At 34.0% G+C, this 16066-nt stretch overlaps 1 protein-coding gene across 2 annotated transcripts in view; it reads right to left on the bottom strand.

Moving 5' to 3' along the window:
* Nucleotides 1-4992: 4992 nt before the first annotated feature.
* LOC139315391 (rho GTPase-activating protein 39-like) overlaps nucleotides 4993-16066 on the bottom strand; it is an 86082-nt gene continuing 75008 nt past the window's right edge. For both annotated transcript variants that reach the window (XM_070941634.1, XM_070941633.1), the window contains exons 6-10: nucleotides 14769-14842; nucleotides 7086-7285; nucleotides 6447-6538; nucleotides 5737-5906; nucleotides 4993-5435 (exon numbers count right to left, since the gene is read on the bottom strand). In XM_070941634.1, coding sequence (XP_070797735.1) covers nucleotides 5241-5435; nucleotides 5737-5906; nucleotides 6447-6538; nucleotides 7086-7285; nucleotides 14769-14842 — 731 coding nt within the window. In that variant the 3' untranslated portion in view covers nucleotides 4993-5240. The remainder of the gene's footprint in view (nucleotides 5436-5736; nucleotides 5907-6446; nucleotides 6539-7085; nucleotides 7286-14768; nucleotides 14843-16066) is intronic.

Below are 16066 nucleotides of genomic sequence, written 5' to 3'. Positions count from 1 at the left end.
TCAGATATGTGCGTTCTTTCAAATAAATGTTTGTGGTGTGCTCTCTTTTTGTAACAATTGATTGAAACATGGAATTGTGATATCTGTAAGATATAGTGTCAGCCCTGGAGGCCATCTTTTTCTTTGGATCTTCAGGGTTGCCACACTTAGCGGTTGGGCATGCTGTGGGAACTGGGAAGGAGGTTGGATGGCGACGGGGTGAGATGTATAGCCATAACAACAACAACATTCTTTCACTGGGAGTCAAGGACATTCAACTTGCACCTGGAGAGGCGTGACTGGGAAGCTACTTTGGTTAGGATGGTGGCCTGATTGGACCATGTGATAGACACATGGGTGCATGGGGAAAGGACTTGGATTTCCTTTGAGGTGGGGAAAACCTGGGAGACTTCAGATTCGGGTTTTCCCTGATGTGCCAATATGACATCTCTAATAAAATGAAACTTTGAGGAAATGCCTGCCTCGGAGTCTTACTTGGTTGGGAGTGTTACTTGGAACCCTGACTGATAGAGAGGGACCTTATCTGTGAATGATAGCCTGTTCTGTTTTCTTCCTTTCACATTCTCACACCTGCCTTAGTGATTTTCAGGATAGACTATTACAAGGTAATTTGTATAGATCTGCCTCTGGAAAACAAGAATCCTAATTAGTGGCGAGATTTGATTTTATTACCGCCTTGTCTTTTGCATCCACTAGGGATGAAATTGACCTGTACCGGTATCCTCGACTTACAACCACAATTGAGCCCAACATTTCTGTTGCTAAGAGAGACAGATAAGTGAGTTTGCCCCATTTTATGATCTTTCTTGCCACAACTGTTAAGTGAATAACTGTACTTGTTAAGTTAGTAACACAGTTGTTATATGAATTTGGCTTCCCCATTGACTTTGCTTGTCAGAAGGTGGCAAAAGGTGATCACATACCCCAGGACACTGAAACAATATGAGTCAGTTGCCAAGACTCATATCTGAATTTTGATCATGTGACCATGGGGATCCTGCAATGGTTGTCAGTGTGAAAAATGGTCATGTCACTTTTTCAGTGCCATTGTAACATCAAACGGTTACCAAATGAATGGTTATAACTCAAAGACTACCTGTACTGCCAGAGATTCTGTCATTTGGATCACATTTTTGTTGGTTGATTACAGAAGAGTTACTGGATCAGCTTCAGTGATATATTCATATATTTAAATAAAAGCCTAAATATTTGAATATATAAACATGAATCTGAAAGCAAAAAAACACATTTCTATACATTTATATTGCATAAGGGTTACTTTCCATATGGCAGCAAATGAGCTCCTGTTATGAGTAGAAACCAACGAATACAAATATAGCACTAAAAAGAACCTGAAAGTACACTTAATAATCATGGTGAAATGTTCAGATGGCTGATTTGATATACTTGAATCCAACCTTGCAGGTAGTGAACTTAAAACAATTTTATTTGATTTGTGCCCTTCAAAAGTGTAGGATGATAACGTACAGATTTCCAAGCTATTATGGCCAAGACAGGTTGGAAATACTAGGAGTTGCAGTTCAACATATCTAAAGGGTACCAATTTGGGAACAATGGATCTAAATCTACAAATAAATGAACCTGTTTTCAAAGTACCAGGTGTATTGACCAAAATGTTTATTCTTTAACAATGACAGTATATTTTGCAGATTCACATTTACAAGTATATTGGGAAAAATCCAGTGTAATTTTTTAACCTATTTTGCTGCCCAGAAGGGGTAGGACAAAACATTATTATAGAACAGTCAGTTTATGATTGGATTATAGTGACATGCTGGGGGGGGGATATAATTGTGACAATTATCCATCATATTTTAGTTGTCAACAGTGTTTAAACCTGGAAACGTGTGCATCAGAGAACATCTTAAAACAAATTAATAAATACAAAATTTAAAAAAGTAGGGTAGATATATGACACCTTGCATATTGGTTAATATTTCCCATTGTACAAAGATGCAGGATAGAAAACTTATAGCACAAACAGAACCAGTCTAAGGAAATCCAGAATCTCCTACATCGTCATAGAAATAGGCTCAAGAAACACTCATTTTGGTAAGTCTGAGAAATACCAAAAGCATGATGGACTACATCTGTTATGTGTGAATGTATTTCTCTTCAAACAGTAATCGCTTCTATTCATCTCCTTGTCCTATAAAACTGATCTGGAGGACACCTAGAAGCTGCAAAAATAATTCTGAATTTGAATTGTCAGTAGTGTACAATAGTGAAAGGATTATGTGAGATATAACCCAATATTTTAACAATCACATGCATGTTTACTCAGAAGTCAATCCCACTGAGTTTAATGGGGCTTTCTCCAAGTACAAATTAATAGGATTCTAATCCTTATTACTTAGAATTAAGATCCCATTTCTGATTTTATCAAGAGGACTAGCCAAATTCTAGTAGAGAAGCCTATTTGAAAAGCACTTAACTCCTCAGAAATCTCAGGCTAATCAACTACATCAAATGAAACTTTATGTATCATAATCAATGCCTGGATTTTGGGTTTAGTGAGGTTTAAAGTATCAATTACGTACAGATCCATGGGTATCACTTGTGTCTGCCTGATAACATAGTTGAAATAGGTATGTGATATATTGCCTTACTCCAGTTTCTCCCTGCCCCTCCCCCCCAAACTGAAATGTGACAGTTCAACTCTCAGATTTTTTAGCCAGTTATGCTATTTAGAGAATTCTGGGAAATAAAATCTACATATTTGGATGATCCCTGGATGAGAAATGCTGCATTACTCTTTCTGTAAGAACCCACAAATAATATAGCCTTTACCCCAGGATAATCCATATGTTGCTGCATAGATGTATATATAATTCATAACAAACTCTCAAAAGATGGCCTTATTTGGAATCTAGAAATTAATATTTCCAGATTTGTTACCTTAAAAGCAGCTAAATCTCAAAAAATACTATGAGGTAAAGAGTGAACAAAAACTTTGGCATTACAACATAGATCATCTTAAAGGATCTAATTTTACAGCAGAACTGACACGAAAAGGAAACAGTAAATGTTAATTCCATTAATAACATGTGAGAACCTTCTAACAAGTATCATAATTTCTGGCAATAGAAGGAAAATATATATTTCTTTACCCAGTTAGATCATACTAACCAGTGACTTGGAAATACTAATATGTCTAGGACAAATCATATTCTTACTGGCAAAGGAAGAGCTCTTAGTACCAACTTTTAAGAATGAACAAAGTTGATTTTTGTTTTTCCATAACATTATTTCCTTGACCATTCACATTTTGTTTCCATGAAATTCGAACCTGTTATTCTGACCAGAAATTTGATGAAAGAATTACACTTACTTCCAAAATGACATAAAGGAACACTGAAGGCTTCAGATTCAGGGATGTGTTTGCAGTATAAGAACAAAAGAAAGAAGCAGAACTGAAGCACCAGTCCTTCTATTCAGCATGTGTTCTGGGGACTGAACGAACAGAGAACAGCAGTCTTTCTGAAGAAGGCAGAGATGTTTAGGCAAGAATAGAATGAAGTCCAGAGTAAGACAGCATTATACCTTTTAATAGTTATAATGCATGATGTGAGAAATTTGTATTTGGAGCTATCAGTATTTTTTTATTTAATATACAGTTGTGGGAGGTAGTACGGATTTGATTTTAACTGGAGAACTGGGAAACATATATTTTCCTCTATATACTATAGTCACAACTCAAATTATAGTTCTGAAATTGCTACTGGTCAGGGAGAAAACAAGACAGATATAATTTGGCCTTCTCTATTTCATTCTGCACTTAACAGCACACTGAGGATATTTAGAAAGTGATAAAGAGAAGTACAGTTAATTTTCTCCAAACCTGCACCTTCTATTCACTTAAATCTCTTCACCTTACAGCTTCTTTAATTCAATGTTTAAAAAGATAATTTTATCTGCTTAGAATAAGCTGAAATAGAACACAAAATCCTGATATTGGCAGGAGCCTTTAAGTAGTTATTCATGTTTGCTCTAAAAGGCTTTATAACACCTCAGTACCTGATTTTAGTTTATGCTGAAATAAGGAGGAAGAGGCTATAATATTGCAATTTGTCCTACTGGATAAATTTCCATTCTGGAGAAATCCCAAACCCAAATTACTTAAATTGCAGTGATCTGAATTAAAGAAATTAAAGGATTTCTTGAGTCTGAATCATCTGATCCAAACAATATAGGAGCAAACGTAAGCTAAAAGCGGCTTAAGACTTAAATAGTCTCTTCCCAAATCACTGTAGGCAAAACAAGGGAAATATACAGTTTCACTTTCTTGCTGTTTTGCTCTGTACCAAAATTTAATTCAAGATAATTTTTGTTTTTGGACAATATTGATGCTTGGAACTTTAATCGTAAGGTACCCTCAGGCATAGCAAAAGTCATCCTCTGTCACAAGCTACAGCCCATCTACTGCTTCAAAACTTCTTTTTGGTAAGAGAATTGTCCTCGAAAGGCAGAAAACATACCAGAGAAACTTGAGAAGAAAGCAGTCAGCAATCTGAATGTCAGAACCAGGCAGAATATGTACTTTAGCAGCCTGAAGTAACAATTTTACCTGAAATGAGGCATGTCTAGTGAAGTACTGAATCTTCAGGTAACAAGTAAATCCCAGTATCTGCAAACAATTTGTTTCCAACAGACAATTCCACTTTTAATTCCACTAAGATTTCTCAGTGAAGTGCAAAGCAATGTAACATTTGGGCTTTGAATATACAGAACTGCTGGAAACAACTATTGCAGATCTTAGGACTGGCCCAGAACATGATGTAACATTTTGCTCTCTGGTGCCTCAAAATTCTTTCTAGTATGTCTATGAAGATTCTCAGTCATCCAGGTCATGGTTGTCCCAAAAGTGCTTTTTCAAGAGGCAACTGGACTTTGTTTTTTTTCTTTGAAGATGTTTCATCCAAGAAGCTTCTTCTTCTTCAGCTCTGAAGCTAAGAAATAAAAAGTCTTCAAAGAAAAAACAGAAAGTCCAGTTGCCTCTTGAAAAAGCACCTTTGGGTCTTTCTAGTATGGTCACTGATTTGAATCATTTGGGGATTATTGAAGATTCATCAACCTTACTATCAGCATAAGTAAATGAAAGCATCACAAAGAACTGTAGGATCTTGGAAACTCTAGAGGAAACAATATGAGGCTCCAAAAAGGAAATGCTGGGGCCAAGTAATTGCTCTTTTTGCACTGTCTTGCCAGAAAACAATCCTTCACATAATTCCTTTGATAAAACTGGTGTCCAAGTGCACAATCAGCATGCGCAAGAAAGACATCTCTTTGCGGGTATTTTCAAAGATGATTCTGGGGTCATCAGACTGGCATCGCAGGCAGTTTGGAGCCATTACCATAGCCAAGTTGTTTACATCCATCTTGGTTTTGCCTACATTAATTGGCTGGGCAAAAATCTGCAAAATAAATAAAACACAACTCAAATAAAGAGGGAAAAATAAAAGGTTTGGTCACAGGCAAGATAATTTAGCTTCTCTAGCTCCTCAAAGGAAAATGTTCAGGGAGACAATGGAATCACTTTAGACAGCCTTGCACCGAAGGCTGCCTCTGGTATATGACGATAGAAGAAATTTAAATTGGTGTTTCATAATATCTGCAAATACAATGTGAAATGACACCCTCCCAACTAGAAAAACCATATAGATTCTTTATGCTTTTTTAGAATGATTCCTGCTCAGGCATTCTCTATCTATGTACCTGTAAAAAGTGGATGAGGTAACACAAGACCAATTTATTGAGCTCTGGCAGAAGTTCAACTACAGCAACTGCAGCATCAGGATTCTCATAGTTGCTGACACATTCCTTGTAGAATTGTTGTGGGATGACAGGCTCTTCCAACTCCCGGTACCACAGCTTTAGCAAAGAAGCTTTAAGGACAAGAAGCCACCCAGAGATATTTACAACAATTATAGCATACTGTCTTGTTTTACCAACTTTATATATCTGTGTTTGTGTACTATGCTTATACTAATTTAGAATTGCTAATGTGGTTATTATATCTTTGTGTTTTAATATAAACTGCTTTGATGTGCTAGTTCTAAAATAAGTACATAAAATGTATAAATAATATGTGGTGCTTACTGTTCCAAAGTGGATCCCTGAGTAATCACAATACACTTTCCTCCTCTTCCTAGATAAATAACTGACTCTATCCTTTTTAAAATAAAAAACAGCACCATATATTGAGCTCCACTGATTCAGGCTTTTGACAATCACAGGACACAGATCATGAACAGAAAGGGTTTAGGCTAGCAACTATTCTCTTCAGAAGCAATTACTAAAAGTTTTGTAGAAACTGAAAGACAGGAGATATATAAGAGATATATATTTACAACTTAAAACTACTAACAAACTGAGGTGTCCAACTACATTTTCAATAGTTTTGCTGTTTTCTTATTTTGCCATACCTGGTATATTGGGATCACTAAGGTTGGTAGGAATCTTCCACTGGTCCACCTGTAGTTTTAAAGCATTGACTTCATCAATATCACCAGGAATTCTGAAAGCATACACAGACAACAATAAAGCTGAATTTCAGGCAGAAAATCATACATACCCAGAAGAAAGTGCAATTAGTATCACAAATAAGAAACATTTCTAAGAGATAGATACATATTTAATAGTAAGTAGACAACCAATGACCTGTTGTGTCATTGTTTCAGAAATATTTCCTTACCTAAACAGAGAAACAGAATGAGTAAGAGCAGCCTAAAATACAACATGAGTGATTTCCAACATCCTGCCAGCTTCCCCATTGATTTCCTTGCAAAAATCTGACAGAGAGCATTGGAAATCTTCCTCCCTCCCTCCCTCCCTCCCTCCCTCTCTCGCAAGCAGTAGCATAGAGGCACTTGTTCTGAAGAAGAAGGTTGTAAGATGCTTGCATTTCCTATAAGCATATTTTGTTCTAAAACCCTATATATGAAATCTTAAGATACTTACTCTCAAGAAGAAGAAATAAGATATGTGATCAAATATAGATGAATGATCTAGTGTTGATGGCTATCACTACTGCATCATTTAAACAGTTGTAGTTAGATATTCACCTGAATATTCCCTCAGTCTGTTCTCCCCCGAGTCGCAGTACTTGCTGAGACAACTGTGTTTGTACCCAAGGCAGCTTGTTATCTGGATACATGTCCTGCTGCCGTGACATGATTTCTTCCAGTGAGCTGCCAAACAATGAAGGTGTCACAATAGCATTCTTGGCATGTATTATCTCCTCAACTGTAGGCTTCCGAAGACCCTGTAAAAACAAGAAAATTTAAAAAAGAAACAAACCCCCCTAAATAAACTTGCAATGGGTTGGAAGGATGTTGTATTTCAGCTTCCATTTAGGTGGAATGCTCACAGAGAAAAGTATTTTGCTAACCTTTGAAATATACTTTTTTTTTAATGTTTTAAGTTATTTTTATTGTTCTTTATATTCCTTCTCCTGTACTGTACATTTTTTCCTACCCAATTATGCTAATGTTACAATATCTTTTTTTTCTAATATAAAATTTGTAATTTTATTAGAACACATATTGGACATTTACACAACATACAACATATAAATAACTTATCATATTTAAGCATTGTTTCTTAGTGGTCTTCCAGCTATTACTTTATTCTTCTTCCCCTTTATCTTAATCTATTACTCCATCTTCTTTCCCTCCTTTTCCTCCCCTCCCCCTTTTTTCTTTTTTCCCTATAGAGAACTGTACATTTTAGTTATCTCTTTACTATTATACATTTTTACTTTCATATTATATGCATTTTTATTCCACTCCTCGCATATAATGCATCTCTATTTTGTACTTCTATTTTTGTCTCCTAATAATTATTATTCTTTATTGTTAGTCTTAAGCCAATTATACCATTTATTCCATATTCTGCAATATTCTGTCTCTTCTTTTTCCTTAATTTCTTTTGTTAATCTGTCCATCTCAACGCATTCTAAGATCTTATCTATTAATTCTTACTCTGTTGGGGTTCTTTCCCGTTTCCAGTTTTTTGCATACGTTATTCGTGCTGCTGTTAAAATGTGTAGCATCAAATATTTTATTTCTTTGGAATATGGTTTTGTAAAAATTCCTAACAAGAATGTTTCTGGCTTCTTTTCTATTTGTTTTTCTGTTATTTGTTCTATCCATTTCTTAATGTTTGACCAAAAATTTTTTGCTGCCAGACACGTCCACCGTAAATGGTAATATGTTCCTTGGGATTTCTTACATTTCCAACAAATTGCATGTTATTTGGGTGTATCTTTGCCAGTCTTGTCGGTGACAGATGCCATCTGTAAAACATCTTCAACTGATTTTCCTTGTATGCCACCGAGTGTTAATTTTGCATTCATTTGCCGCATTATTTCCCACTTCTCCAAATCTATTGTATAATTAAAATTCTGCGCCCATTTAATGATTGTATTCTTCATTGTTTCCTCCTCCATTTTATATAGTAATAAAAATTTATAAATTTTGCTAATTAGTTTTTCTTCTGATTCTAATATAATTTTATCTAATTCTTGTTTCTCTCTTTGAATTTCATGTGTTTTTGTATGTTCCTTATATTTAGATTGAATTTGTGAATAGGTCCACCAATCAATTTCTCTATTCAGGTCCGTTTCCAATTGTTGTTTTGGTTTCAATTTTCCTTGTTGTTCTTTATATCTTTATATCTTATTACCTTTTTAAATTCTGTTAAATTTGGATGTCTTACTGCTTCTAATGGTGAAAGCCAAATCGGTATTTTCGTGTAGTGCTGTTTTTTAATTTTTAACCAGGTTTGTAATAGTGCATTCCTTATTGTATGTCTTTTGAAATAGGTATGTGTTTTGTATTTTCCGTCCCAGAGGAATGTGTGCCAACCCACTTGTATTTCATGTCCTTCAATTGTTAGTATTCTATTATTTTTTAATTCCATCCATTCTTTTACCCAGGATAACCCAGCTGCTTGTTAGTAAATTTCCCATTCTGGGAGTGCTGTTCCTCCTCTGTTCTTTTGTGTCTTGTAGTAATTTAAGTTTAATACGTGGGCGCTTCCCCTGCCATATAAATTTAGATGTTATTTTATTCAATGTTTCAAAAAAGTTTTTTTCCAATTATATTGGTATGACCTGAAATAAAAATAAATTTTTTGGTAAAATATTCATTTTAATGGTGGAGATCCTTCCCATTAATGATATCTGTCAATTTTTCCAGTTGTCTAAGTCTTTCTTTATCTGTATTATTAATTTATCGTAATTATTTTCTTTTATTGCTGAACTTCTTGCCGATAGCCAAATCCCTAGGTATTTTATTTTCTTAGTTGTTTGAATTTGTATAATATTCTCCAATTCTTTTTCTTATTCCTTTGTGAGATTTTTTTGTTATTAATTTCGATTTGTTTTTATTTATTTTTAATCCTGCCACTTCTCTAAATTCTTCTAATTTTTTAAACAGTTTTGGTGCTGACTCTAGTGGTTCTTCTACTATAAAAACAAGGTCATCAGCGAAGGCCTGAACCTTGTATTCTTCTCTCCTTATCCTTAACCCTTTAATTTCTTGGTCTTCCCTGACCTTTTTTAGAAGGATCTCCAATGTTAAAATATACAATAGTGGAGAAAGTGGGCATCCCTGCCTAACCCCTTTTGTTATGAATTGATCTGTGGTATCATCATTCATAATTATTCTTGCCGTTAGTTTTGTATAAATTTCCCCTATATTTTTTTCAAATTTTGTCTCGAATTGCATAGTTTTTAGTTGTCCCATTAGAAATTTCCAATTTAGATTATTGAATGCTTTTTGGGCATCAAGGAAAACCAGTGAAGCTTGCTTTTCCGGATGTGATTCGTAGTACTCTAGTGTGTTTATTATTATCCTCATATTATTCTTGATTTGACGGCCTGGTAGAAATCCATTTTGGTCCGAGTATATGTGATTATTTAATCCTTTTTTGATTCTTTCCGCTATAATTGCTGCAAATATCTTGTAATCTGTATTTAGCAGGGAGATTGGTCTGTAATTTTGAATTAACTGGTGGTCCGTATCTTCTTTGGGTATAATAGTAATTATTGCTTCTGTCCAGGTTGTCGGGATTTTTGCCTTTTCCAAAGCCTCGTTATATAGTTCTAATGGTTTCTTCCAATATTTCCTGTACGTTTTTGTATAGTTCCACCGGTAGCCCGTCTGGCCCGGTGTTTTATTGTTTTATTGTTTTTTCAGTGCCAATTCCAATTCGAGTTTAGTTATCGGTATGTTTAATATTTCTCTTTGTTTCTCTTTTTTCTCCTAAATCTTCATCTTTTTCTTCTATTATATTCTGAAAGCACAAGAAATATGAAGCTTTCTCCATCTCAAGCGTCACTATTGAGTCGGACAGTTCCTTATTTAGTTGAAACGCTTTTTGCTCCATTGCTTCCACTTTTGTCTCTACTTGGTCTATTTTTGTTTCTGCTTTTTTAATTCTTTGTTCGTTTTCTGTTATTGTTTGTTGGATATCTCTAATTTTGTCATTCATGTTCTTAATATACTCCTTAACCTCTCCTATTTCGTTTTTGATTTCTGCATGGAACATTTTCATTTCTTCATGATTATCCAGAATTTTTTCTTGTGTTTTTAATAATGTTTCTTGAATCATTTGAAACATATTTTGCATAGCATTTAGTGTTATTTCCGGCTTTTCTTTTCCTTTTCCTATCATGGTATCTATTGTTCTTTGCTGTAGTGGTGATGCCACTGTTGTTGTAGAATTTACAGTTGGTTTTTTTCCTGTTTTCGCTATAGTGGTTATAGTTGACATTTTTAATGCTCATGTGAAGTTTTCCCACACTAATATATAAATATTTATCGTTGATCTTTCTCCTCCTCTACACACACCTTTATCTTTATCTTTTATATATTTTCAGTTATTCTACTTATGTAAATATACACTATAACATAGTACTATGACACACTAACAGTATCACAATATCACAGTATTATTAATTATTATCTTGCAAATCAATGTAATTATAGTTAATTTACTTATTTTTTCTTTTATATTCCATAATTATAAAATTAATAAATAACTGTAATACAATTCCTCTCCCCCCCTTACTTTACTGTTTATATATATATATATATATATATATATATATATATATATATATATATATATATATATATATATATATATATATATATATATTTGTATATAGGAATAAGAATATATATTTATTCTTTCCTTGTTGTTATTTGATGCTCCTTCTCTTCTTCAATCTTGCTTGTAGCTATAATTATAATTATTTTCTATCGTACAATAACATCAGTCCTCTTTCCAATCTCCGTCTCTCACCTTCAGTCCATTTCAGTCACCAATCACAGTTTAAATCCCACAAATTTTCCAAAAGTTTCTTATTTTCTTCTTTACCTTTTTAAAGTATTTAGAGTATTCAAAGTTATTTGATTTCTCCAATTTTCCACTCTCTCCAGTTCTCTCCATCTCCGTCTCAGATCTTAACTCTGTCACTCCTCCGATTCTGCTTACTCACTCCCTGTGTTCCTCCTTCTCTCGCACTGTTATCTTCCTCTCCTGCTGCGCTTCTCCTTTAATCGCCACCACTTGTTAGTCCGTCCTTTTCGCACCCACCTCACTCTGCACTTCTCCGTGTTTTTACGGTTTCTCCATCTGGGTCTATTTCTGCCACTCGAAACTGCTGTTTTCACTCTTTGCTTCCCTCTAGACGGCCGCCATAGCTCCTATCCGCCTTAAAGGCCGATTTCCTCTCCACCAGGTTTAAAGGGGTTTTTCCTTTATTCTCCCTGGCGATAGCGCGTCACCCAGTGGCTTCGGAATTTCCCCTTTTATTTCCCGATGCCTACAGGCTCAAGAATGCCCTATAAGAGCTTCTAACAGAGAGTTTTTTGGGTTCCAGAAATGGCACCCCATTTCTTCACCCTCTCCACGATGACATCACCGCCGGAAGTCCCCTTTGAAATATATTATCAGAAGAAGAAAGATGGGGATTTCAAAAAGAAAGGTATTTTTAATTTTTTTTAAAAAATTAAAAAACCAGATACAAAATTGGATACTGAATATACTCATGAGTTTTCTTTTTAGGAGTATACTTATTAACTGATCACTTTTAAGCATATGCATACATACAAGCATCCCAAAACTTCTCTTTGGAATATGCAATGTTATGCAGAATAAAAAGAAAACAGAAAGAAGCTTAAGTTAGAGAATTAAAGGGTTGAAATAATAATAATATAGTTAAAAAGAAATGTATGCAAAAAATAAATTCACTACATTTTTCCCATATCTTTCTACCCTTGTAAAGACTATTGGCTTCCACCACACCCATACTATACTTCATACATAGCATTTTGTATTTAAATTTTTGTTTATAAAATACCTTATTAACTTTTCCCAGTCACAAATTTCTTGGTCTTCCCCTTCTTGACCCATTCACTTTTGTTTCGTGCACATCTTTAATCCTAATCCATTTTCTTTAAATGAGCAAATGGCCTCACTGTATTTTTTCATACCACTATTTTGGAAGTTGTACTAACTTCTAGTGCAATTCAAGGTGCCAATAGTTACTTTTAAATTTCTATGTGGCTCAGGGGCTAATTATTGAGTTGGGTCTGCTTGTCTAGTAATATCTGGGGAGAGAATTGCTCAGGTCTCATTACAAAGGAATACCATTTTTTGGTATTCCAGGCTTAGTTCTTTTAGTTATGTACCTCTCTGCAACAGAACAGCTTAACCCTGGATAGTTCAACCATTTGCATTTTATTGCCTTTTTGGACAGTGTAGAGACAAATAATTTCATGCTACCCACAAATTGTAGGGAACTGGACTGATTTGAGTATTACTGTACTGATTCTTTTTTGGGGGGGCTAATTTTATTCTATGGATACTGGTCAGAGTCTCTCGAAATAAAGTGGCAAATAAGTTGTCAAAATAAATAAGATCGGGGCATTTTCATACAGATCTTCTGTTTCTCTTATTTTCATAGATACACATTGATCTTTTTGTTATCATTAATTCTTACTGTTTATCATCTATTATTCCTATATTCCAAGTCAGTCTTTCATTCACCATGATCATCATCAGATGGGACCATACAAACTGACCATTACTGTCTAACAGTAGCTAATGTTTTAGAATTTTGTGATGGTTATATGTATTCATATGCTTAAAAGTGATCAAAATTCATGTGTTATATCAAGACTGAGATTGTGCATTCCCTTTCCTTTTCTCCTCTCAAAAACTGAAAGGTGATTAGATATTTTATTAATTCTGTTTTGTTCAACTATTGCTTTTTTTGCTCTTTTGAACTTGACAAATTAACTTTAACTCAAAGAGCTTTTTTCCTACATATATTGTTTATCTTTACTGTATTTCCAAACATACAATATCATGCTGAGTTCAATTACTCTATCAAAACACTGAGACATTCTGAAAAATAAGAGTTATAGATTTTGTCAGTGGCAATTTGCATCTATTTATGCGAACTCCCAGCATGATGGCAGCGTCTACAGAATTAGCTGCAACATACTGATTCAAAACACTGCTCTCCCTGGCTCATTATTTTCAACGCTAATTGCTAGTAGTTACATGGGAATACAAAATCTTATATAAAGTTATAGAATTGGAAAAGTGGGAAAAATTGTGGGAAAAAAATTATAAATTGACTATGGCAGTATCATATAAGGAAAACAGCTATAAAATGTTTTATAGATGAGATTTAGCACCAGCGAGATTGGCAAAAAGTACCCTAACCTATCACCCAAATGTTGGAGATGTGGCCACAAATTAGGGACATACTACCACATGTGGTGGATGTGCCCTAGTGTGAGGAAATTTTGGCACAAAATTAAGAGGTGGTTGGAAGAGATTACACTCCAAAAAATGGATTTAAAACCGGAAATGTTCCTCCTAGGAATGATTGATAAAAAATGGAAAAAAGTCTGTACTATATTACATTGCATATTCTAACAGCAGCCAGAATTACTTTAGCACAAATGTGGAAGCTGACCAATACGCCATCTGAAGAAATAATAATTAAAAAGATCCTTGAATGCGCCGAAATGGACAAATTAACAATGGAGATCAAAGAAAGAGATGACTCAGACTATTACAAAATGTGGAACAGGTTTTATACCTGGCTAGAAAATAAAAATCAAATTAAGAAATAAGAATATAAACTGAAATTCAGTACTAATATAGTGGATATAAATATATGTAACTATCCTGCTTACAAAAATGTTAATTATGGGCATACAAAATAAGAGAATGATTAGGAAGATGGAATTTAAATGTAAAGACAAATGTCGATGCAGAAAGTTGTAAAATTGTATATAAATGTTAGTTTTGTATTTTAGTGTTTGATGTGTTTGTTTTTTTCTTTTTTTCTTTTTGTGTTTTTGATTTTAAAAATGTAAAATACCTAATAAAAACTATTTTTAAAAAATCTTATATAAAGTTAATTCTGACTGCTAAAGTATCTTAGCATGATTATTCAACATACTTCCAAAAAACAAACACCAAACCTGATTTTATTTAATAGTCCTTCTCAGTCTTACTTTTCTTTCCTTCTATATTTTTCTTCCATAAAGAAGATCCAGCAAAATGTTTCAGATTTTGTTTTCAGTTCCTTAATAGTACAATAAGAATGTACATCTGCACTTTTTGAGTCTATTTATTCTCATTGCTAATAAAAGCAATCTCAATAGTTATAGTGATAAAAAAGGAAAAAGAAAAAAATATTTCTAATTACTCACTTTTTTGCCTCCAGTGATTGCTACTTTTTGCAGCTTTCGGTAACAATACCTGGCATAAGTGCTGATTGGTAGACCTAGCAGATAAAAATGAACTAATTAGAGTGGCCCTGGAAAACTCCTTTAAAAAGAAAATGATCCCAGAGCAGGAATATCTGTACATCTTCTCTAATCCTAAATCTTATCATTAAATATTAAGAATTCTACATACATTCATAGACACGTTGTTGAAATTAATCTGGACAGCGTTCTCCAAGAAAATAGTTGTGCAGTTGTTTTTTCTGAAAGTATTTTTCTCTTGTACTCAATTCATTTATGGTAGTTTGAGCTAGGAGAATATCTTACATTCTTTGGTGAAGAGTGCTATAAAAATACCATATACTTTTAGTGGCAATAATTGGACCATTTATTCTCCCAATTCTAAACTATTTCAAAAGTTTGTTTTATCCACAAATCTGTATTATTAACTCATTCAAAAATCATAACATACAAATACAAACTTTCCCCCAGAACTGCCTACATTTTTGCATACAACTGCACAAATATATAGAGAATTACACTCGAAATGCTGCATGCATTTTGTTAGCTGCATCTAATAAAGGATATTATACATTTCCAATGTATATCATACATTGGAAACACTAGTGTAGATTTGGACAAATTTACATAGGGGAAGTCCAAAACATTTAAGGAATTTTAGTTTTAAAACATTTATAACATCATACATAATATAGGGGAAAATGAGACATCCAAGGATTATCAAACAAATCTCAATTACCTAATGAATCTGATAGATTGAAGACTCAGGATAAACAAAATAAAGCACTTTTAATAAGGCAAATAAGAAATTTCATAAATCAACTAGCATAAAATTTGGAGAGGATCACTAATATAAAAGAATTAAAAAAGGGATTAAACTGATTTATGAAGACAAAAGTAACAATGACTCTTAGCTATAACAGCTGTATGTTATCTCCAACATCAGAGGCCTCCTGCTTCAAAAAATTGCTGTTGTTTGATATCATATTGGGGGCTTCCCGTAATTATGTATCTATTTAATGTGAAGAATATGGCGATAAAAAGGCCTTTAATCTTACATAATATGAAGTTATGCCAATATTGCGTGGGACAGAAGGACAGCTGAAAAAATATCTACAGATCCCCTCCCAGCCTGGACATAAACTATTTCTACTTCTCTCCTCAGTTCGCTATAGTATAGGGCATTGCGTGTCAAAACAAATAGGCAAAGGGACAGTTTCTTCCCTTCAGCTATCACTCTGTTGAACACCTAATTCTCACAG

The sequence above is a fragment of the Pituophis catenifer genome, unplaced genomic scaffold, assembly GCF_029215685.1.
Source record: "Pituophis catenifer annectens isolate HBS135680 unplaced genomic scaffold, rPitCat1.0.hap2 SCAF_3, whole genome shotgun sequence".
NCBI lineage: Eukaryota > Metazoa > Chordata > Lepidosauria > Squamata > Colubridae > Pituophis > Pituophis catenifer.
This window is presented reverse-complemented; position numbering and strand designations above follow the sequence as displayed.